This window comes from Aethalodelphis obliquidens, unplaced genomic scaffold, assembly GCF_003676395.1.
Source record: "Aethalodelphis obliquidens isolate GAN/ISIS:26980383/991018 unplaced genomic scaffold, ASM367639v1 scaffold18, whole genome shotgun sequence".
NCBI lineage: Eukaryota > Metazoa > Chordata > Mammalia > Artiodactyla > Delphinidae > Aethalodelphis > Aethalodelphis obliquidens.
Window position 1 is genome coordinate 21,004,458 of NW_020837962.1, and position 25,066 is coordinate 21,029,523.

Here is a 25,066-nt window from a genome sequence, read left to right on the forward strand (position 1 = left end):
TATGGAAACTGAGGCTACAAAATACTGACATGACTTTTCCATGGTCACACTAAGCTGATCTGATAAAAGGGTTTATAAGAAATTTTCTTTGACGTGCATATAAATGAGCTCAAGTTAACTTTATTTTCCATCTTACTAACCAGGATTTTGATATCAGACATATCTCCCCATCTATAGTAATGTCTATAAAGTGGAAGCCTGTACAATAAAAGATGTATCCAGTCATGATAACATTTCTAAGAATTTTCCATTTCCCCCCATATGACAAGGATTTGATGACATTAGCATCATTCTTTTTTTTAATGTTGGTCAAGAACATGACATTCCATTCCATATAAAGTAGAAAATCCCATTTCCTCCTGCAAGAAATGAAAGAAAGGCAGCCACCATGGGGAAGAGCATGAAGCTTCCTTTAAAAATAGAATCACCATATGATCCAACAATCCCACTCCTGGACATATAGCTGGAGAAAACTATAATTTGAAAATATACACACACCCCAGTGTTCATAGCAGCACTATTTACAATAGCCAAGACATGGAAGCAACCTAAATGTCCATCAACAGATGAATGGATAAAGAAGATGTGGTACATATACAAAATGGAAAGCCATAAAAAGAATGAAATGATGCCATTTGCAGCAACATGGATGGACCTAGAGATTATCATACTAAGTGAAGTCAGACAGAGAAAGACAAATACCATATGATATCACTTATATGTGGAGTATAAAAGAAATGATACAAATGAACTTATTTATAAAACAGAAACAGACTCGCAGACACAGAAAACAAACTTATGGTTACCAAAGGGGCAGGATAAATTAGGAGCTTGGTATTAGCAGATATACACCACTGTATATAAACAAGATAAACAACAAGGTCCTACTGTATAGCACAGGGAACTATATTCAATACAACACTGAATCAATATTGTTCGATAAAAAAAAGAAAAGAAATAAAGAAGCAAGGAAGGCAGATTGTTTTAAAGAATATCAGACAAGATATTCGATGGCAACTCCAGTCAACCATGTAAGAACGCGGTGATTAATTTAGCTGGACATTTTCCTTCATATTTTGCAGATATTTTCCATCTCCATTTTTATTTACTAATATTGCAATGACTTCAGTTTAGTGCCACCACGTGCTAATTTTATCCAAGTCACATGTAATTAACCCCTCAAAATCATCATCAAACATGGTAACACAGAATAGACCTAATTCCAATCTCAGGATGACTAGAGTATCACATTGTAGGGCATCTGATAAAAGTTAATTTAACTTAGTCGATAATTCTTCCACTCTTTACCTCATGGTAGCAAGTACAGTAACAGCAGATATGATTATTTTAAGGTCATCATAGTTAGGGATGTTTATTTTTTCTGTTAAAAGGATGGGTGATGTTTTTACACTGTTTCTAATGGGCTAGTCTCTTCTTACTTTTTACTGACTTCAAGAAAATCATTAGAGATGCCAGTGAATTTGTTAGCATATTCTCTTCACGTCGCAAGGTCCACATTTCCCAAGTTGGAAACTTCTATACATATCCATCTTTCTTAGCACTTCAGCCCCATTTGCCTCTTTTAATCAATAAGCTATATTGACAAAATTTTAATTATTCCCAGAAAGTGCACACCTGTTTTGATTTTTGTTATTTTCCTTTAGAGAACAAAATGAGTCAACTGGTTTAGTAGCTTACTTTGCTCCCTCTTTGAACTTCAGCTTTCTCCTCTAAGACAAAATAGTGTCTAACTTATTGATTCATTTGCAAAGAGAAAATTTTTAAAAATCAAAGAGTGAGATGAACTATCTAGCTCTGTTAACAAGTAGGCAAAGATGTAAAAGGCGATATAATCGGCTTGAAAAAAAGTTGTCTTATTTTAAGCAAACTCACATTGGAAAAGGCACTTCATAATTATAATCATGCATGAAAAGTACAGCAACCATCCAGGGTTATCTAAATGTGTCTGACTCTCAATGCTCCTTCATGCAAATAATAAAACCACCACTTCTGTGAACTCGCAAGCAATGCTGATCCATTCAGCCTGCTAAGAAGTCAAGTGTTTAACTATCTTCCTGTTCCATGATTTCGGCAAGGTTAACATCTATCTGAAAAACCCAAGGGATTCTGCCCAAATTAACTTACGATTGGGTATTTACACTCTCATTTTTCTCATAGTTTTATTTTACTGGTGTAATTGAGATGTAATAAATGTAGGGCATGTTGCAAAAGAAAAGCAGGTGAATAAATACCTCCAAATCCAGCTAGAGGAGACCCCCTTTCATCTCAGCCTACTGCTAAGGAAATAGATTAGATCCACATTTTCTGAACTCTCCCATCTAAATTGCTAGAACTAAGAAGGGATGTGGCATACCCAACTACAGAGTATTAGTTTAGGAAAACCAAAATCAATCTAAAAGAATAACATCTTTCAAGTTAAAACACACACACACACACACACTCACAAACATTTTCTTCAAAAGATAAGGGCAACAAGGAGACAATAAATTAGATGTGATGGTTCCAGTTCTGGGACTCTATACTTTTAAATTCTAAAACAATTAGGCAAATATTTAGCGTATACAAACGAGTGGAGTCACGATAACCGACAGACTACATCACGTACTAAGGTCGTTAAACTTAGCTTTTAGAATTATAGAAATGATATCCTACCCTCATTTTGGACAAGATTGATTTTCCAGTATAAAAAGGCTGAAAAAGAATAAGAAATAAGAAGCATAAAAGTACTTACAACTGATCGGATGTTATTTTCTTTCACCAGTTTCAGAGATGATTTATAGCAATTTGCAAGGTCTTCCTTGTGGGAACCATTAATATGGCCTCTGGCTATTGGTCCTACGGTATGGATAACATCTGTAAATACAAAAGGAAGGAAAAATAGGATAAGCAAGATATTTTTCACTTTTCACATAACTGGTGCTTTATTTATTTTAGGTATTTGTGTTGGAGCTTGGAGACAAGCAAGCTAAGAAACACTGATGATGCAAATGCTTCTCTGGTAAAAGATTTTAGATAGCACAGCTTTTTAAAGTAGGCAAATTTCCAGGAAGGTGATAATTGTGAAAAGGAATCCCCTACCAGTAAATTGTTCCATCGCTACTGGTCAGATCCAAGCATAACAGATTATAATATAAGGTGTGAATAATTGGCACGCTGGCAGAAGACAAATCCTCAGTGGGAAATAAACTGAGAAATAGTTGCCTGCAAAATGAACATTCTGAATTGACATGGGAAGGAAGTACCAATCTTACACATCACCTTACTTATAAATAAGACAATAGTATCAGGCATTGTACACAATATAGAAGGGCAAGTTTCTGGAAATATGTCAAAAGAATTTATAATAATCAGTAATAACACTAAAAGGGTTATTTTTTAATTTAATTTATTTTTTAGTACAGCAGGTTCTTATTAGTAATCTATTTTATACATATTAGTGTATACATGTCAATCCCAATCTCCCAATTCATCACACCACCACCACCACCCCTTTCCCCTCTTGGTGTCCATATGTTTGTTCTAAGTCAATAAAGGTTGTAAGAAATAGACCAAATTTTAATCCAAATTACTTGAAAATGCCTTGTAACTCCTGCTTCTCAGTCTTATCTGTTAATCTGGATTATAAACTTATTTAAATGATGTGAATAACAATAACTAATCAACTTTGATCAAAAAAGAAATTCGGTCATTAGAATATTATAATGAAAATAAATGACTTGCTTTGGCTAATCAGTATCACTTAATTTCAAAAACAGTAACAAGAGAATAAGAACGCTTTACCAAAATGCGACTATGGAATAGTTTTAAATTGCATATGAAATTTAAATAGCAGAAAATAAATCACTAAGAGAAAGATCTTTGTTAATTGTCTGCTAAATGTCGAGAGTATTATTTAATGTTGAGAAAATCCCCAAATGTTGATTTCAACTTTTAATGACTTTAAACAGTATTTAAACCCTTGTCAGATAATGTTGAAGATGATATCTTGTGATCAAAATAGGCAGAAACCTCATTAGTGAGTTTATGCAGATGTTATTTCACAGACAAACCTGGCTTTAAAGTGAGAACCGCTATGACATATTAATAGAACGAGAGGAAAAAGGGAGATTAGGTTGTATTTAGCAAAAAACAAAACAAAACCAAACAGACACACACACACACTAATATTGTTTTTGTAATAACAAACAAGAATTGCAACAAGATGTCCCAAAGCAGGTTCAGTAAGATATGGGTTTAAAGGTCAATTAAATTTGGGGATCACCAGGTGAGATTAAGTCAATCAGTTACCTTAGTGTAGGGTTCCTCTGGACACTTAGGATGCTACAATGAATTGTGAGTCTCCACAAGGGAGGGGCGTGATGAACACAGAATGCTCTGTTTCCAAAATACATTTGACTAAACCTAAGGTTTGCAGATTCCCTCATGGGCCTAAGTTTCCACAAATTAACCTGTGTCCTGTTATTCCAGGGCAATTTTGGCACCCTCCCCCTTGCCATTGTTGAAGGTGAAATCTATGTTTTTTGTTTCTTTTATTTATTTTCTTAAACCTCATTCCCAGTGCCTCTGTCCATCAAATACCATATAAAAGAGCAACAGGATATGACCTTGGTTTCCTTATTTTGTGGATGGAGAAGGTCAAGAATAAATGTCTCTTATCCAGGTCATAAAGATGTGTCTACTTTTGCCAAGTGAACACAGGGCTTAGGGGCATTAATGGGAAGACGAGAGAGAGAGAGAGAGAGAGAGAGAGAGAGAGAGAAGTCCATAAGGGCTGGAAATAATGACATAATAAATAAATGTTTCCTTTGCTTTCTCCCTTAGCCATCTTTCTCTACAAAACTTACATGGAATTTTTGAAAACTTATTCCTTGCATTTCTTCACTTCTCCATTTAATTTAAGTTGGAGGACAAACAGCCAATAAAAGAGCATCTTCAACATCAAAATATTGATCTCTGTTGGTTATGCTCTGCATTAAATTTACAGCATCCAAGATTATGTTATTATTATCATAATCGACCAGTATCACAACCTCTCAGATCCACAAACCTATAAGCCTCGAAAGGAAATTTTCTTCATTATTTTAATTGTTTATAGTACTTATGGGTGACTCTGACACACCAAGGAGTTCCCCCTTTTCCTGTTATAAAATTCAGTCAGGAGGCCTGTTTTCTGATTCCAGCTCCAGCCCTGACTAGTGGAGTAACCCAGATGAAGCCATCCTTTCATTGGTCCCTGCCTTGGTTTCCTTATCCACAAAATGAATCAGCTGCTTAGATGATCTCTGTGGTCTCTTCTGTGCTTGTGGCATCATTAGTATTTAACCTTGTAATGGAGACAGATGGAGTACAGAATGATGTCTGGGCAGTTAAAAGGACTTTAAACACTGTTAAGTGGCTCTCAAGCATTTTGAGTATAAGGATCCTCTTTTTCATATCAAAAGTCTTATGGTCTACCCTTTCACAGTAGTAGTTTCAAAATCCACTGATTGAGAACAAGTTAGAGAAAAACAGCTATTAAAACCTCAATGATGCTTTGTATTAATTTACATTTTATTAAACACAATACAATCTTCAGAGTGGACATATGCATGTGAGATACACGAGATACATGCATTCAATTTATGCAATTATCTTGCACATGAATTTGTGGATTCCATGGTATAAATAAGATAATGTAAATAGAAGTGTTTCATCTGATGCCTGGTACAGGCAGACACTCAAGAAATACTAATTATCAGCAGCAGCGGCATCCCAGGCATCCTGAGCATACAGGCAGGAGTGGCAGTTACCTTTCCTCTGGTGTGGAAAGAGCACCAGACTGTAAGCCCTAAGATCTGATTATAATTGTCAGAAGTCCCAGATCTGTCACTAACCAGCTGTTGACCTTGGGCAAGTCATTCTTCTCTTTGGGCTTTGGTCTTAAAACCTAAAAGGAGTTGAATAAGATGGCCTCTAAGATTCTTTGCAGCTCTCAAATACAATCCCTCTGCTACATGTCTATCAAGAATTAAGCTATAGTTTCTGAGTAGTCTAATTCACTACTTTCCAGACAAATGAACATCAGTCATGGTTCAATTTTCTCCAACATGCCTATACAATGAAATGCAAACTGGCACCATTCCCAGAGACAGTGGTTAACCATATCTTTCCAAATTACACATGTAGACTCCTTTTGGTATAATAATTCGATTTCTAGGAATATATTCTGTGGATGATATGCTTGGAGACAACCTAAATGTCCATCAGTAGGGGACTAGTGAAATAATTGTACATTTATACAATGAAACATTATGCTTCTGTAAAAAGGACAATGAAGGTATTTATGTATGAATATGGAAAGATATTCAGGATATATTACTATGGAAGAAAAAGAAAGAAACAAAGAAATAGAGAGAGAGAAAGAGAAGGAAGGAAGGAAGGAAAGGAGGGAGGGAGGGAGGGAGGGAAGAAGGAAGGAAGGAAGGAAGGAAGGGAGGGAGGGAGGGAGGGAGGGAGGGAGGGAGGGAAGGAGAGAGGGAAGAAAAGAGATGCAGAAATGTTAAGCATGGTACCATTAGTGTAAAAATACCTCCACAGATGTAGAAAAGAATGCATATTTGTTTTAATATATGTATAAAATATCTCTGGGAGGATAAACAAGTAATTAACAGCAGTGGTTAACCTATGAAAACTACAAGGATAGGGCCAAATATGGGAAGAAGATACTTCACTGTTTACTAATATTTTTGATGTTCAAATTATGTGAATGTGTTACCTATACAAAAATTAAGTATTAAAACAAAGATTATATGGTTAAACCAAGTTCCTGAATTCCATCTACCATATTCCTACAACATATAAAGACTGTTAATGTGCTCTCTAAAGATGATCTTATATCACTATAAATAAGAAAATACACTTAAAAATATTTACATAATTTCAAGGGATTTAAAATAATAACTCCACTAGGTATATTTTTCTTTTATTTTGCTACTCTCAATAATCTCTTTATATAAAACAATTATTTTCAGGGTTTAAATGGTAGGAAAAATGGCATTTTTTACCTATATGGCTTATATCTATATTTAAAGTTTTACTATAATTTTAATATGCAAATTGAGTCTTAGATACCTTACAGTGAATATGTAGGACAGGAACATATTTCTCAGGTATCTCTGTTACCAAAGAATTTTGTATAATGGTCAAGAATTTTTAGAGATGAAAAGGACAGTAGAGAAAATTTAATCTATTTTCCCTTGCTCAGTGGATCCACAGGAGAAAGAATTATGCCCAAAGTCACAGGTCAGTGTGGGGAGACACACTATCACAGAGACAATATGATTATGAATAAACTTTTCCCAGTGTGGCTACTTATTGAACGAAATGGCATACATTTGTATATATAAAGTTTGTCATGCTTATCATGAATTTCATTACTTTAGCCTCATACTTTGTATACATGAAAATTCTGATTGGCTATTGCTGTGCAAGAAATTACCCCAAAACATGATAACTTAAGACAACAACAACGCTTTATTATTTTTTATGGCTTTTCTGGATCAACAATTCTGAAATGGCTCAACTAGGGGGTCTGGCATGGAGCCTCTCATATGGTTGTAGTTGGGTAGTGGCTGGCAGTGGAATAGTGTGGGTTCCAGCAGCTAAGGACCGGCCCGCCAGACATCTCTCCCTCTTCCTGTGGTCTCAGGGACTTTCCATGGGGGCCAGTTTGGGTTTCCTTATGGAAGCCTCAGAACAGTCAGCTTGCTCACATGACAGCTCAGGGCTCCAAGACCAAGTGCGCCAGAGGTGGAAGCTGTGTTATCCTTTCTATCCCAGCCTTGGGAGCTGTTACCACCACTGTACCCTGATTGGTTGCAACTGTCACAAAATTCCACCCATTTCAAGTGGAATCACGCAGACTTCACCTCTTGATGGGAGAAGTAGCAAAGCATCTGTGGACATGTTTTAAAACGGGCACAATGAAGGATTCCCCAGACACCTGGGGCTTTTTGGGGGTTAGCATGTTTATCAAATACCAAGTGTTGTGGTAGATAAATAAGATATCATAGGAAAAACTGATATGATTATTTCCATGCAGTCATTCATGAAAACAGTATGGAGGTTCTTCAAAAAATTAAAAATAGAACTACCATACGATCCAACAATTACACTTCTGGGTGTTTATTCAAAGGAAAGAAAAACATCTCAAATGGATATCTGCACCCCTATGTTCACTGCAGCATTATTTACAACAGCCAAGATATGGATATAACCTAAGTGTCCATTGATGGATGAATGGATAGAAAAAATGGGTTTTATATATATAAACAATGGAATATTATTCAGCCATAAAAGTGAAGGAAATTCTGCCACTTGTGATAAGATGGATGGGACTTGAGGGCATTATGCTAAGTGAAATAAGTCAGAGAGAGGAAGACAAATACTGTATGATCTCACTTACATGTAGAATCCAAAAAAAACACAAAAACCCAGCAAACTCATAGATACAGAGAACAGATCGATGGTTGCCAGAGGCTAGGGGCAGGAGGGGATGCATGAATGGATGAAGGAGGTCAAAAGGTACAAACTTTCAGTCATAAGATAAATAAGTCCTGGAAATATACTGCACTGTATGGTGACTATAGTTTCTAATACTATATTGTATATTTGAAAAGTTGCTAAAAGAGTAGATCTTAAGAGTTCTCATCAGAAGAAAGAAATCTATTTCCAGTATGAAGTTCTCAGACCTATTATCTTTATAAGTCAACTGCTGATTTAATTAAAAAATCACAGCTAGAGAAAGACTGAATATGAAATGAATATGCTTATCAATTGTAAATACAATCTAATTTGGAGATCACAATATGACTGTAGCTCCTAGACAGAACTGCCTGGCCCAGCACTAACTTTGTTGTTTCTTCTGTCTTAAAGTCTGTAGGCAAAGGAAAGGGCAGGGATGGCTGTTACAGAATCAGCATCGTATCTCACTGTGAGCAATGAAAATAATGTTGTTTCCCTAAATTGTCCAGCTCCACATTCCAGAAATGAAGAGCAGCCTTCATGCACTTGAAGCCCTTTCTTACACAACTGAGGAAAGCCAAGAAAACAGCAATGCGGTCTAAACATTTAATCAACATCTCAAATGCAAGCCCTGGAAGAGGTATGCAAAATGGGATGGCAGGTCGTTTTGTACTTTATCTGACTAAAGTGTGGCAAGACAAATCGAGCCTGATTTTGTTCATCTATTTCTGAAATCAATCAGCCTATAAATCAGCTCTTTTGTTTTGAAGCTATAACCACCACCTTGTGCTCCCCCCACCTCGTTCTATCCTGGGAAATTAGTCTGAAGTCTATAGAAAAGGAGGGTAGGATGGAAGGTTGTCTTTGAAGGGGGTGCCGGAGGGAGTATGCTTTCATTTCCAAACGTGTAAATTGAAAAATGTGCAATTGGAATGCCAAATAAATATTGAAAGCAGGAGAATCATTTACTAAGATTCGATCGGACTTCCGCGTGATAAAACAAATGCAGCAAAAACATTCTGCGAAAAAATATTAGCATAATGAATTTTAAAACAACTGAGGGAACACATATAGGTTGCTCTCATCGTTTCCCATCTGAGAAGCAACTGTGCTACATTCAAACTGTTAATGAAGAGTCAGACCAAGAGTAGAATCAATTACACGTTGCTTTCATTCACTCCACTCTTGTATTCATAAGCATAATCGGTCCATCTAACAGACTGCATAATGATGTTGTGCCCTGTCAATCATATTCAAATTGCATGAATTTTAAGGAGAAAAACCAATGCATGGAATTAAATTGATTTTCTTTTCTAGAGCTACAACCACAAAACCAAGCACTAAAAGTATTATTTGCAAATCTTATTGGCCAATTATATGATAAGCACCACCAATCTGCAACTTGAAACAGAATACTTGAAGTTCAGTTAATGGGAAATTGAATTACCACCTGATAGCATTACAAAGTAAATGCTGTCTTTTTTCTCCATTTAGGTCAATGTTTTCAGATACACATTTTCAGAGCTTGTTTTTATTATATTTCAAGAAACAATCAATTGTCCATAAGATGTTCCTTTTCAATCTACAGCAGACATCAGTTAGATTGGATTTCAGCTGCAGCATGTTTCTAAATTTGGATTATTCTCTCATACATTTCTTCAGCTGCATGTTTGATTTCTTTCCATGTTCAGAAAGACTAGTCATACAGCTTTGCGCATGAGTTTGGGATAAGCCAGCACTTAACAATGTTATTTTCTAGTGCATTTTCCTTTGAGTCTGTGAGTTGAACCTGTTAGATTTCCCTCCAGTGTTCTTGGTTATAAAGGGCTTCTAGTTCACCCTAGTTCACCTCTCTTAGCCTCCTTGGTGCTGTGGTTCCCTAAATGAAATGTCTACGTCTATGTCTACGCCTAAGATTAAATACACAGTAGCTAAACACCATTTGCATTTGACAGCTGATAAAGGCACCCTGAATGCACTGTCAAAGCTTGAAGTACACCCAGCTCAGTTTGAGGTTTGAATCCCATTTTTACATTAAAATGTGACAGTGTTGCCACGTGTTGGGCATCTTGTGCTGACAATACGTTTCATGTTTCATTGACTTCAAAGTTGTGAAGTTTTAAGCTTAAGTTGTGAGGGTCAAGTTTTAAAATAATACTTGAGCAATTTCTACCAAAATGTTATCCTCCATATTAAAAAAAGAAAGAAGGAAAGAAAAGAAAGAAGGAAGGGGCAAAGCTCATTTAAAATTTTTTACTAGCTCTACCTCTTCTGCCAAAGGTTTATTTTAGGTCAGTCCTATTGATGGGACTGTGTCCTATTTCAACTGGACACCTACACATAAGGGTCTATTTGCAATTTGTATAAAAGGGATATCCTGTGGTCAGCCATTTATAGAATCTTGGAGATTCCACAGGGTATTGGGGGCATCTGCATTACAATAGTGTTATTTCCAACAGAGAGGGGTCTCAGAGGGACTGTGGGAAGCTGAATTTTCTGCAAAATTCCAACATTTCACTATCATTTTAGAATGAACCAAAAGAGAACACATCCTAGAAGGAAGTGAGTCAAATACATGGCATTTTTAATACTTCAATAGCAGGGGTGAGAGGAGGTGGAGGTCCGGATAGACAATATGACTTTTTCAAGGAAAATAATAATAAGGTCTTTGTTCTGGTTCAAGGGATGGATGGCAATTGGCAGCCTTTTCAGAGAGATGCAAAACCAGTACTTTATGAAGACACAAGGGGAAAGTAGGCTTTAAAAATTCTATGTAGTGAGTAAAAATAAATGAACGTCAGTCCCCTCCACAGGGTAACTCTACAAATGTGGAATCTAGGCTGGGACTGAAGTGTGCAGAGGGGTCAGTGTGCTTGTTTGTCAACAGCCTTCCTTTATAGCTCCCTTGCCACCACAAGTATGGACTAGAAAGGCTTTTTTGCAATCATTCACTTAGTCATTCTCTCCTTTTTTAAATAAATAAATCCACTAAGTGCCAGGTACATAAGGTAATTGCTCTGTTCACTCACACCAAACAGGTCTTGTGTTTTTTCTGACTACAGGCCTTATCCTGTATCCTTTCCTCCATCCTTGCCTCTCAAGATCCTTCCCATCCCATGAAACTCAAAAAGAAGTGACCTTCCTTGAAGATATGATCCATGAACCCCACTACATGAACTAAACTGAACTCAGTTCTCCTCTTCTGGTCTCCAATAACACTTTCATTTGACCATTTACATGACTTTTAACATGAACATTTCTGTACACACAACTAAGAAGATTCCATCAGTCAGAGCTCTCCAATAACACAGCATTCTGCCTGAGGAGGCAGGGAATTTCCTGTCATCAGAGGCAATCAAATATGACTATGTATGCATCGAGATTCCTTCTAACTCTGTGATGTTATTCTGTGTTTCCTGTCTTCATGTGGAGACTACGCTTCCACCGCAGAAAACATGACCAATCTACGTCTGAGTCTCCTGGCAAAGCCAAGAACTCTATGGGAACAATTGCCTAATAGATAATTAGTGAATCTGTGAGTGATTCAGTAAAAGTTGGCCTGATATAATCAATCTAATCAGAGATGATAAACTGGATTAGAGGAAACAATGAGGTGAAATGGACAGACTAGACTGAGCAAGTAGTGGAATGTAGTTTGACTGGTTCAGATCATTCAACATAAATTTTTATAGAACTAAGAATCTGTTTCTTCACAGAAAGACTTAGCAAAGCCTGATCAAAGATTTCCTAATAAGTGCACTACAATTTAAACACACACACACACACACACACACACACACATATAATACCATCACACTTTTTATAAAAAGCAAAAAGTTTTTTCCCAAAACTTCCAAAAGAAAAAAAAAAAAAAAAAGTGTGCAGTGACTCCTTTGCCTTTTTCTGCAAGAGATAATTAAATGCATTTTTAAAATGTGTCACTTCCCTCGTCTGCACATGGTTCATTTTAGAATAAATTGGCTTTGTTCTAGAGATTGGTTTTGGCTCTCAAATCACAAAATGGAAAATTGCAGATTCTCTACATGTCTTCTCAAAAAATTAATGGGATCACTTTTCGCGTTTCTTTAAAAAGTGACATTTGGGTATAATGAACCCACCTCTCCATCAAAATAAACCAGGTTTAATTTCTCCCTGAGACCAGTACATTCATAAGACTCCACTGGACTACAGCTACTCCATACATTTACACCTGTACTCTCTTCTGGGTTGCACTTTCATGGTATAAACATCCACACAAGGCTCTACATCTAATTTTCTAGAGGAACAGTTCTATTTAGAAAAGACAACTGAGAAGGACAGAACATTTTAAGAATGAGATTAACATTGATTCTAAAAGAAAAAATACATGGAAATTTCTATACTATGAAGTTGCATTTTTCATGAGTTCACTTATACGAATTCAACAATATGAACAAGGGGTTAGGAGGAGTGAGAATGACAAAATATTTAAATAATAAGGACTATTTCACTAAACATTTCCACAATGAGTGTTTGCTCTCGCATGAACATGAAATTACATTGCTGGACTCCAAGAGATCAGGCTGCATTCCCACCTACCTCTCAGACATGATTGGCTCTTTGTGCAAAACAGAAGCTGTTTTCAAACTTTTTGGTTTTGGAACCTCTTTATACTCAAAAATAACTGAGGACCTGTGAGAGCTTTTGTTTTGGTGGGTCATATCTATCACACAACAAAACAAAAGCACATATACAATTAACTATCAGGAAAATGATGCTATCACATGTCATGTAACCTCTGGAAAACTACACTGCACACTCAAGAGAGAAAGAAAGTGAAAATGCAAATAATCTCTGAATATTATTATGAACATGGTATTGACCTCACAAATCCCCTGAAAGAGGTATCCCTAAATCACACTTTGAGAATTGCTACACTAGAGTTTCTTTCTGTGCAGATCTAGTAACTAAAAATAAATATTCCCACTTCTAATGGAAAATTGGCACCATTAACTACTTCATCTGGTTCTCAAGTTTGAAGAAACAGTGATCTCTTTCAACTCCATAGGGAAAACCAGACGTACTGGTCTTGTTAAGAAATGGTATTTCTCTGTTTCAACTTTTGTATGAGTTAAGGGATTTTAAAAGAGTAATCTTAACTGAATGCAATTTTTGTCTTTAGGATATAAAGATTCTCAATCTTTAGAACTTAATTTCTCTTTCCATTTCTGTGAGACAGTGATCAGATCATTTCTACTCGCCAGCTGCTTGAGAATAGAGATGCTCTTCTTAAATAAGCAGCTTGCTTACTTAAGACTAGTCCAGATCTAGTAACTAAATACAAATATCCCCTAAATGTAAATATCCAGTCCTAGTAACTAGGACTCAAGGAAGAAAGTCTAAGATGACTGCTACCAGATCAGTTGATTCTAGTAGAGAAGAAAATGGCAGGCACAGCTTTGTAAACAAGAATTCTACCAGATATCACAGGATAAAGCAAAGACAGATCCTTCAGGATCACGCATTCCCAAGAGAAATCATGACAACGGTTTCCTTCCTTATGCTTCCTTCTTCATAGAATGAGTTGGAAGCTACTAAAGGGAAGGAGACCAGCTAACATTAAACCAGGTTGGCAGGAATGAGAAAGGACACAGATAATTCAAGAAACTTAAAGGTTCTGGCCAATTTTGATGATGGTTTCAAGGTGGGTGGGAGAAAAGAAAGGGAAGAGTCAAAATTCATCCAAAGTAACTCCACTCTGGGTGACTGAGGGGACGACAGAAATGGGGAAATCAGAATATATAGTAATTGAGGTCCAACTTATGGTAGTGCTTGTCAAGTCTTCTAAAAATCTATCCTTAACATAAAAATAAAATGCAGAAAGGGGACAAAAAGAAGAATTAGCAAGACAAACAAACAAAACTTGTACAGTTGAAGGTAACTAACTTTCCTGTATCAAGGTACTTTTTTTTTACCTTCTTCCTTGCCTATTTTGGGTCTGACATAGAATCACTCAGGGGAAGACAAAATATCACTGAGATGTGCCTCTGCAAGATTATTTAGTAGAAACCATTAATGTAAAACCACTCAAAGAAAACCAAGAGTTCTTTCCATAGTAACTCAGATGCTAACAATGGAATGTTTGCCTGGAAGCTTTGATAATTAAACAATGAATACCAGATTTTAAAAGAAAGAAATACATGTAAATAAATAACATCTGGTGATTGATTCTCTAGTAATATACTATTGTGTAGGCCAATGAATAAAAATTCCAATTTTTATTTGGAAATGGGGTCATGCTTGAGTGATATGATAATATGATGAGAGAAACAGGCAGAGTAAAATAATGGGGAGTTTATTATGAGTAGGAAAATATTTTATATTATAGAGAAGTGTCTAAAGATGGTCACTAGAATGTGTAATTATAATCAGATAGAATGATATCAGGAGACTATTACTCAGCCATAAAAAGAAACAAAATTGAGTTATTTGTAGTGAGGTGGATGGACCTAGGGTCTGTCATACAGAGTGAAGTAAGTCAGAAAAAGAAAAACAAATGCCGTATGCTAACACGTATATATGGAATCTAAAAAAAAAAAAAAAATGGTTCTGAAGAACCTAGGGGCAGGACAGGAATAAAGATGCAGATGTAGAGAATGGACTTGAGGACATGGGGAGGGGGAGGGTAAGCTGGGACGAAGTGAGAGAGTGGCATGGACAGATATACACTACCAAATGTAAAATAGACAGCTAGTGGGAAGCAGCTGCATAGCACAGGGAAATCAGCTCGGTGCTTTGTGACCACCTAGAGGGGTGGGATATGGAGGGAGGATATATGGGTATATAGGTATATGTATAGCTGATTCATTTTGTTATATAGCAGAAACTAACACACCATTGTAAAGCAATTATACTTCAATAAAGATGTTAAAAAAAAAAAAGAATGATATCAGGAAAGAGCAAGAAAACAAGTCTTCACATCCCAACGGAAAATCCCACTCATGAACTGGGTAAACTTGTGGGAAGTTTACCCACAAGTTTTTACTGGGAAAAGTAATTTTACCTTTCCTCTCCTCTCTGTAAAAACAGAATAATATTTATTTTTCAAGTTCATAATGGGGACTAAATTAGCCACTATATGTGAAAGCATCAAGCACAGTACCTGGCATGTAGTAGGTGAACTCTAACTTGATTGATTATCGTTAGTACTTGTAGTTAATTGTATTCACAGTGTGCATAAGTAGGATAACAATAAGCTCTTTCATATCTAATCAGTATTTCATCGTTACACTCTCAAAATTCATAACTATTCATAGAAACCGATTATGTCAGAATTTATATTTTACTGGTTTCTTTGCTTCTACTATTTCTTGGATCCCTGGTTTTCTCTTTCTTAAACTCTTTTTTTCCCTCAAATATTTGGGTAACTCTTTCAGAGATGGTCTGTAGCTGGGAATTTTCCAAGTCACTAGATTTTCTAAAGCTTTTAGTTCATTCTCATTTCTGAATGTTAGTTTTCCAGCATATATGACTCTAGGTTCAAATTAATTTTTCTCTCAGAATTTTGACGATTTTGCTTCATTTCCTTCTACCACGAGAAAAAGCTAGTTTGATTTTTACACCTCCATAAGTTGAGTTGGATTTCTTTTCCTCCCCAGAAGTTTTAGGAACTTCCAATTTATACTTGGAATTCTGAATTCTGTCTAGGTTCTTTTAGGACAGGAATGCTTTTTTCTCTTTTAGTTATGAAGTTATTACTACTCTTTCCTTTTCTCCATTCATTCTAGAAGTCTTAATAGATGGATTATATATGTCTGGGCGTAAATCTCAATTGTTTTTACTTTCTCTTAAATATAATATTTTAACTGCTGCACATTTTAGACTATTTCTTTGACTTATTCTTTGCATCAGTAAGTTTTCAGCTGTTTCCTTTCCATTATGCATCCCTTCATTTGAAATTTCTGTTCTTGTTTTAACTTCCTGGAATTTTTATTTCTCCCTCTCTTGTTAGAACATCTTTTTCTAACTTCTACATGTATTGAATATAATTCTTTTCTCTAACAGCTTTTTTACTGTATATAAATCATTTTGTTGCCCAGACTAATACTCCGTTATAGCTCTCTCTCAGTGGATCTGAATTCACTTAACATACACCGTCACACTTTTTTTTCTTGATACTTCTAGAGACCCATACAAATTATATGCATTTTCATCACATTGTTATTTATAATGCAAATAATTAATCCCTTGTCAGGGCATCTCTAATAAGAAAGAAAAGTATTTGTAATGTTGTCATTGATGACTGAATTATATAAATAGACATTTTAACAAGGAATGTATTTCTCATGCAGCTAACAAAAGGATTATAGAAATTGCTAAGATCTTCACAGTTTTTTTTAATATTAAAAGGTATGATTTTATTTTCCCAACATGATAAAACAGCATATGCTTCCAAATTGCAAACACACACACACAAAAACACACAGGAAAAAATAAAGAGAAAAAAGAGGAATATATTCGGTGTTTTCATGACTCAGAACATATCCATCCACATCATTCTAGCTATTTCATAGAGCTTCTTTTAGAACTGATGACAACATTCCAAACCAGACCTATTTTAGACCCCATTTTTAATAAATATTATACACTTTAAATAAAAATGGATTACCTGTTTTCCAGAAGAGAATAGTTCAAATTTGAAGAGTTGTTTTTAGATACCTAATTATTATGCATTAATTATAAATCTTATTTAAACTACTTAAACTAAAAGCAATATTTATTTCTACCCTCACTAGTAGATCTATATGCCTTGTTACACACTTAGCTGTCCAGAGATATTTAAAGCAGAAACATATCAAGCAGCTGAATAATTTTCTAAAGCATCCTTGCAGTGCAGCATTTCAAAAACACAGAAGACAACATCAATAACATGTTCTGATAGGGTTTTAACAATTTTACTGCTAATTTCATTCTGAAAGACTAATGTCTTAGTTCTCTCTACTACAGTAAATGGACTGCAAGACACTGCTGTATAATAAAGAACAACAAAATTAACCTAATGGAATTATCATTGACAATTTTATTGATGAAATAGTACAAAAGTTTCCATAGGATTGAACCAGATATCTTTTGTTATTTTTTGCCTTTTAATGTTCTTATTAAATGGAGAAAAAGTCATAAAGAACACACACATGCAACCAATTTATAGAATTTCACGAAGACAACTTTAGTCCCTTTTCAAATGTATACTCTGGGCCTAAGAATCTATCCATGACGTAGGAATCCCTGGGATTCCCTCAGAGCCCTCACTTAGGTTCTAGAAGCTTGTGAAAGGCCAAATTCTGCACGTGCTGGAAGCAAATGATGGCATCCCTCTAAATGGCTCAAGTCACCACTGTCCTGGACACAGCCAGAGAAGAATGAGGCCATATCTGGTCTTGGCCTGGGAGCTGGAGTAAACACAAAAGGTTAAAGGAGAAATAAAAGGTTTTTCCTGTTGTTGAAAGAGAAAATTTCCCTTGGACTTTTCTTGTGCTAGAAAGAGCAACTTCCTTCGCAGGACATGGCTGATGTATTTGTAGCTTCTGATAAATCTGGCTTTATCATATCATTCCCGTGAAGGCTCTATGGGCTCATCAGAGGTATATGGCCTCTCACAAACCACAAACTTTTACTGATATCTTCCTCATTATTCTTTATGACATGCTCCTGCCAACTTGTATGAATGCCTTCATTCAAGGAATAAGGCTTAGAACCAGAGGATCCCACACCTGGACATACAGTCCTTCCTATGCCAAGGCTTTGGCTTACCTTCACTTTTATGGGTTTCCCTTACCACGAATTTTCCTACCCAGGGTGAACTCTGTCTATATTAGAACCCTTGACTGAAAATAAGAGACCTCTGAAGGCAGTTTTTTGGCAGGAAGACCTCCCTGTAGATATTGATTTTGGCTACAGGCATGCCCTTGTTGGGTGCCCTCACTTAATCCTAAACTCTTGCTATGTCAACAAACCACCTTCTCCTTTTGCACCTCCTAAGATATCTGGGGCAGTGGTTCTCAAACTTGAGAGTACATCAGAATCATCTGGAGGGATTGTTACAACCCAGGTTGCTGGGTCCTACTCCCAGAGTTTCTGATTCAGTAGGTCTGGGATGAGGTGGAGGTGGGAACAAAGAATTTGCATTTCTAACAAGTTTCCAGATGATCCTGGTCCTGCTGGTCTAGGAACCACATTGGTCTAGGAACCAGTTATCAGTCTAAACCAATAGTGGCAACCTGTAGCTCTCTTACAAAAATTCTACCCATGATCTGCTACTTCAGTTTTGACTTGGCACCCGAGGGTCTGACCTTGATTTGTGCCAAATGGATTTACATACCAACTACACCTCCAGCTATAATCTTTGGCTTATATATTGTGTTAATAACCATGTTCTGTTGACCTGTATGGCCTCTCCTGACCTGCCATGCTCACGTGTTACACACACTAATGACAATCTATAGCTCTGAATGTTTGCATGTAGATAATACAAAAGCAAAACTTGTCCAATCTCAGCTCTAGTTCTCATAAATTATAGCAAAAAGCTACAAAGGTAAGAACATTTTGGACAAATATTGTAGTACAAAGAGCTCATTCTGGATTAAATGTCAACAGAACATTAAAAACATTAATTGAGGCATTGATTGAAATTATTTAAATTATAAGAAGATCAGGGTGTGTGCACAGTAACTGAGAACAGTGTTTAAAGAAAGCATACTTCTGAGTTAAGCCAAAGAACAAGCAGGCCAAACTGAAGAAGAAAAGTTTAGTTAAGTAAGTAATTTGACTTTGAATTGATTCAAAGAGGGATCAATGAAGGGATTAAGAAATGGTTGGATGGAGACGGTCATACAGAGGACTGTCATACAGAGTGAAGTAAGTCAGAAAGAAAAAAAACAAATATCATATATTAAAGCATATATGTGGAATCTAGAAAAATGGTACAGATGAACCTGTTTGCAAGGCAGAAATAGAGACACAGACGTAGAGAACAAACATATGGACACCAAGGGGGTGGGTGGGATGAATTGGGAGATTGGGATTGACATATATACACTAATATGTATAAAATAGATAACTAATAAGAACCTGCTGTATAGCACAGGGAACTCCACTGTACAGTAGAAACTAACACAACATTGTAATACAACTATACCCCAATTAAAAAAAAAAACTTATGTGAAATATATGAAAATTCCCATTTATCTCATGAGATTCCGTGCATTTCTTAAGAATAAATTCTTCAGAGATGGAAAAAAAAAAGAAATGGTTGGAAAGAAGATATATAAATGGCCAATAAGTACATGAAAAGATGCTTACCATCCTTAGTCATTAAGGAAATGCAAATCAAAACCATAATGAGATACAACTTCACACCCACTAGGATGGCTAGAATCAAGCCAGACAATAACAAGTGTTAGTGAGTATGTGGACCAATGAGAATCATCATACATTGGTGGTGGGAATGTAGATGTCACTTTGGAAAGCAGACAGTTCCTCAAAATGTTACATATAGAGTTACCATACGACCCAGTCACTCCACTCCTAGGTATCTACCCAAAACAACTGAAAACATACGCCCATATAAAAACTCATACACAAATATTCATAGCAGTATTATTTATAATAGCCCCTAAGTGGAAACAACCCAAATGTTTATCAATTAATGAATGAATAACCAAATGTATACCTAAAGAATGAAATACTATTCAGCCACAAAAAGGAATGAAGTACCGATACCTGTTATAACATGGATGAATCTTGAAGACATCATGCTGAGTGAAAGAAGCCAGTCACAGTAGGCCAAGCATTGTATAATCCCATTTATAGGAAATGTCCAAGCTGCTGAGGAGGGTTGGGTGGTGGGTGGGCAGTAACTACTAAGGAGTACAGGGTTTCTTTTTAAGGTGTTGGAAATATTCTGAAATTAAATAGTGGTGGTTGTACAACTCTGTAAATATACCAAAATCACCGAATTATACACTTAAAAAAAAAAAGAAAGAAAGAAAGAAAGAAATGGTTTTGGAACATGCCAGGAAATTCAGGCGTGGGGTAGTTAATACATATTTGGGAAATTGCTGTCTGAATACCTGAAATGGCTAATTAATTAATATTGACTGTGTCCAGAATATGCAAAATCATGAAAAGCAACACTCTAAAATGAGACTTGGAAAATGGAGTTTGTCACCCCATGACATCTGTCTATGGGGGTACTTATTGTGCAACTGGGAAGGCTCAGGTTGAACTTTTCGATTAGTATCCCATAGGACAGACCCTCTATGACTTCACCTCCTACCAACAACTATCAAAACACAGATTAGGAGAACTACTTGCCACTCAGAACTGCCCACGAATCTAAGGACTGAGAGCCATTTCCATTTTTCAAAAAGCTTGCCTGAATATTTCATTGCAAACTAGTCCATTGTCCAAGCACATAAAATGTATGTGAAGGTCATAAATAATAAGCAGAGGGAGATAAACTCTGCTTGGTATCACAAACATTCAGTTCTCCATCAGATCTGAAGTCTTTAGACGTGGTCATGTTATCCAATCACAGGGCCTTCACCAGAATTACAAAGATGCCATACAAAGTATAATGTTTTGTTTCACAAATAAACTCTATGGAGAACCATCTTTTCATGAGAAGACTTCACTTCAAACATGTGTAGGCAAAAGTTACCATCTTCTTAGGAAGTGAAGAAGAATCCTTTCCATATCCTTCTAGCAAGATTTTCAGAGTCTGTATGTTTTGGCCCTAGCTTTGTTTGCCTTCGTTTTGCCTTAGGCAAAAGTCAGAGGTTTTTTAGGTGCGTTTATACATATGCATGTATAGTCAGCCTCATGGACAGGCCAGAATAGATAACTCCATTATGTATCTTAAGAAATGTTGTGGGGACTTCCCTGGTGGTCCAGTGGTTAAGAATCTGCCTCCCAATTTGGGGGACATGGGTTTGGTCCCTGGTTGGGGAACTAAGATCCCACATGCTGCAGGGCAACTAAATCCATGCATCGCAACTAGAGAGAAGCCTGCATGCTGCAACTACTGAGCCCATGCGCTCTGGAGCCTGCACACCACAACTAGAGAAGCCCTTGTGCCACAACTAGAGAGAAACCAGCCACAAAGAGCCCACACGTCGCAAAGAAGACCCAGTGCAGCCAGAAAAAAATGTTGTGAAGATTCCTGCCCTCACTGGTGAGGTGAGGGGTTTGGATACATCTCCCTCCCCATCTCTCCTCCAAATCTGAGCATAGCCTGTCCTATGAAAAGAGAAGATTGGACTTTCAGAGACACTGAGATTATATGAAGAAAATAACAGCTATTCTTCATTGAATTCTCACCATGTGGCAACTACTGTTCTAAATCTAAGGCTATTTTAATCTCTCCATACCTTTGGTATTCACCAAGACCTAGTACTGAAAACATGCATAAAAAAGCAAAGATGATCCTGTTCTGGATGAAGATTGAGAGGATGGACTTCTCCCTGTTCCTCCTGTTAAGTGTAGCTTAAAACCTTGGAAGTTGTACGTGAAACAAATATAAGAAGACTCTGAAAGGTGGTGAGAAAAAGGCAGGCATTGGGACTTAAGGACTGACATGGTGGTGAATTCACTGGGTTTTCTTTTTGCTTCATATATCCTGGATTGGGTGCTGGAGGAGCCAGGAACTCGGAAATGCCACCAAGAGGAGACCAAAAAGCCCCAAGAATGGCCTGCTTTTTCTAGCCAGAAAACCAGGAAAGGCCAACCTAATAAGACAGAAAGACAATAACTGTCCTACTCCAGACAAAACCATGGCTCCATCCTGCCCCCTGTCAGCAAAGGCCAACTGAGGAGCCTTGATTTCCACCCCTGCCCAGCTATCATGAGGTACTCCCCATCTAAGTGGTATCAGAGGTTGGTGAGTAGGAAGTCAGGACTTTCATCCCTGAATGGTGATAACAAAACCCCTCCCCACATAATGTCAGTATAAATCATGTGGAGATACTGGGCTTCCACCTTCACTTGCCCTGGAGTGGTGTTAGGGGATACCATGAGGAAAGCTGGAACTTTTACTATAATTCTTCAGTCCCCCCAACGCCCCCGCCACTGCTGTATCAGTGGAGGATAACTGAGGAGCAGTAACAAGGCAATCCTCCTTTTCCCAGCCTGAAATCCCAACTCTATCCAGCAGAAACAAGGCACATCTCCCTCCCTGGGGTGTCAAAGGAGGCTGAGAAGGGAACCTGGACTTTCACCTTCACCTGGCAGTAATGAGGCAGCACATCCCTTCCCTGTTGGGGTATCAGAGGAGGTCTCCTAAGACAAAAGGTTTAAATAAGATCCAGAGTCTCATACCATAAAGGATACAATGCAAAATCAATCATTATACCAAGAACCAGGAAAATCTCAACTTGAATTAGAAGAGATAATCAATAGACTCAACACAGAGACAATAGATGTTAGAAGTACACAACTAAGATTTTAAAACAACCATCATAAAAATACTTCAATAAATAATGATGAACATGCTTGAAACAAATGAATACATAGAAACTCTCAGCAAAGAGTAGAAGATATAAAGAAGAACCAGATGGAAACTTTAGAACTGGAAAATACAATAGGTGAAATAAAAAACTCAGTGACTGGGCTCAGCAGCATAATGGAGAGGACAGTGGAAAGAGTCAATGAACTTGAAGACAGAACAATAGAAATTAGTCTAAACAACAGAGAGAAAACACTTAAAAAATGAATAGAGCCTGAGGGACCTGTGGGACTATGAGAAAAGATCTAATATTTGTATAATTGGCATCTCAGAGGGAGAATAGAAAGAAAATGGGGTTTAAAAATTATTCAAAAAATAATGGTTGAAAATTTTCCAAATTTGGTAAAATATATAACCAAAGGATCAAGAAGTTTAGTAAATTCCAAACCAGATAAACTCAAAAAAATTCATGCGAAGACACAGCATAATCAAACTTCTGAAAACTAAAGACAAAGAAACAATCTTGAAAGCAACAAGACAGAGACAAAACCTTGTCTACACAGGAGAAAAACAATTTAAATGATTATGGGTTTCTCCTCAGAAATCATGGAGGCCAGAAGAAAGTGATGAAAGAAAAGAACAATCAAACATAGAATCCTATTTCTTGCAAAATTATCCTTCAGGAATGAAGGAGGAAATCAATCATTCTAAGGCAAAGGTAAACTGAGAGAATTTGTCACCAGCAGACCAGACCCAACCTACAAGAATGACTAAAGGAAGTTCTTGAGACAGAGGAAATAATAAAGGAAGACATTTTAGAGCATAAGGAAAGGGGAAAGAATAAAAGAGAGAGCAAAAATATGGAAGAATGGATAAGTAAACTGTGCCTGAACTAATGACAAATAAACTATTGTTACATGTGGCAACATGAATGGATGTGACAGCCTTCATACTAAACAAAAGAAATTTTGAGGCAGGAGATAGATGGACCTCAGGCTGAGCCACTGGAGTCTGTCCCCTGTGGACAGATACTCCAAAATAGCAGGAATGAGAGAGGATGTGAGCCCTGCCCAGATAAGAGATAAAGAGACCACATATTTCTCATCCTCAAGGTCAAGGAGACCTTCCCGACTATACATGTGTAGAAAGGCTCCTCAGGGGCCAAAAAGTGAGGGGGCGCCACCTCACAGTAGGTGATGTCAATCTACCCATAGGCCTCTTCACTAGAATCCATCTTGGCTAAGAGACGTGAACGCACACAGAGGAGGATCCTGAGATAAACCAAATACGAAGTCAGAGCCAGGCAAAGCAAGACGACTGGCCAAAGGAAACCCGAAAGAAATGCCCCATATAAGTGATTCAAACTACCACGAGGGCTTGACTCTCTCTGAGCCCACCCATGTGAGCCTATTCACACATTCTCTTTTTCCTCCTAATAAACACTTTGTTTCACTACTTTCCGCCTCTTTGTGGGAATTCATTTCTACAAAGCCGATGCGCCAGAGCCTTGTCACTGGCCACAGGTCTAGTGGCTAGGATTCAGCGCTCTCACTGCTGTGGCCTGGCTTCAGTCTCTGGCTGGGGAACCAAAATTGTGCTTCAAGCCGCTGCAGGCTGAGGCCACCCAAGATCAAGCTGACACAAAAGATTACATATATACTCTATGTGGTTCCATTTATATTAAGAACAGACAAAATTGGACTTCCCTGGTGGCTCAGTGGTTAAGAATCCACCTGCCAATGCAGGGGACGGGTTCGAGCCCTGGTCCAGGAAGAGCCCACATGCCGCAGAGCAACTAAGCCCGTGTGCCACAACTACTGAGCCTGTGCTCTAGAGCCCGCAAGCCACAACTACTGAGCCTGCGTGCCACAACTACTGAAGCCTGTGCGCCTAGAGCCCATGCTCCGCAACAGAGAAGCCACAGCGATGAGAAGCCTGCGCACCACAACCAAGAGTAGTCCCTGCTTGCCGCAACTAGAGAAAGCCTGCGTGCAGCAACAAAGACCCAACACAGCCAAAAATAAATAATTAATTTTTAAAAAACAGAACAGATAAGATTAATAC

The 25,066-nt window shown here is 37.2% G+C and overlaps 1 protein-coding gene across 1 annotated transcript in view; it reads right to left on the bottom strand.

Annotated features, from left to right (window-relative positions):
- MACROD2 (mono-ADP ribosylhydrolase 2) overlaps positions 1-25,066 on the bottom strand; it is a 1,989,594-nt gene that overhangs the window by 807,027 nt on the left and 1,157,501 nt on the right. Inside the window, exon 6 of the mRNA XM_027118154.1 lies at positions 2,753-2,874. Within this exon, the coding sequence (XP_026973955.1) occupies positions 2,753-2,874 (122 nt within the window). The remainder of the gene's footprint in view (positions 1-2,752; positions 2,875-25,066) is intronic.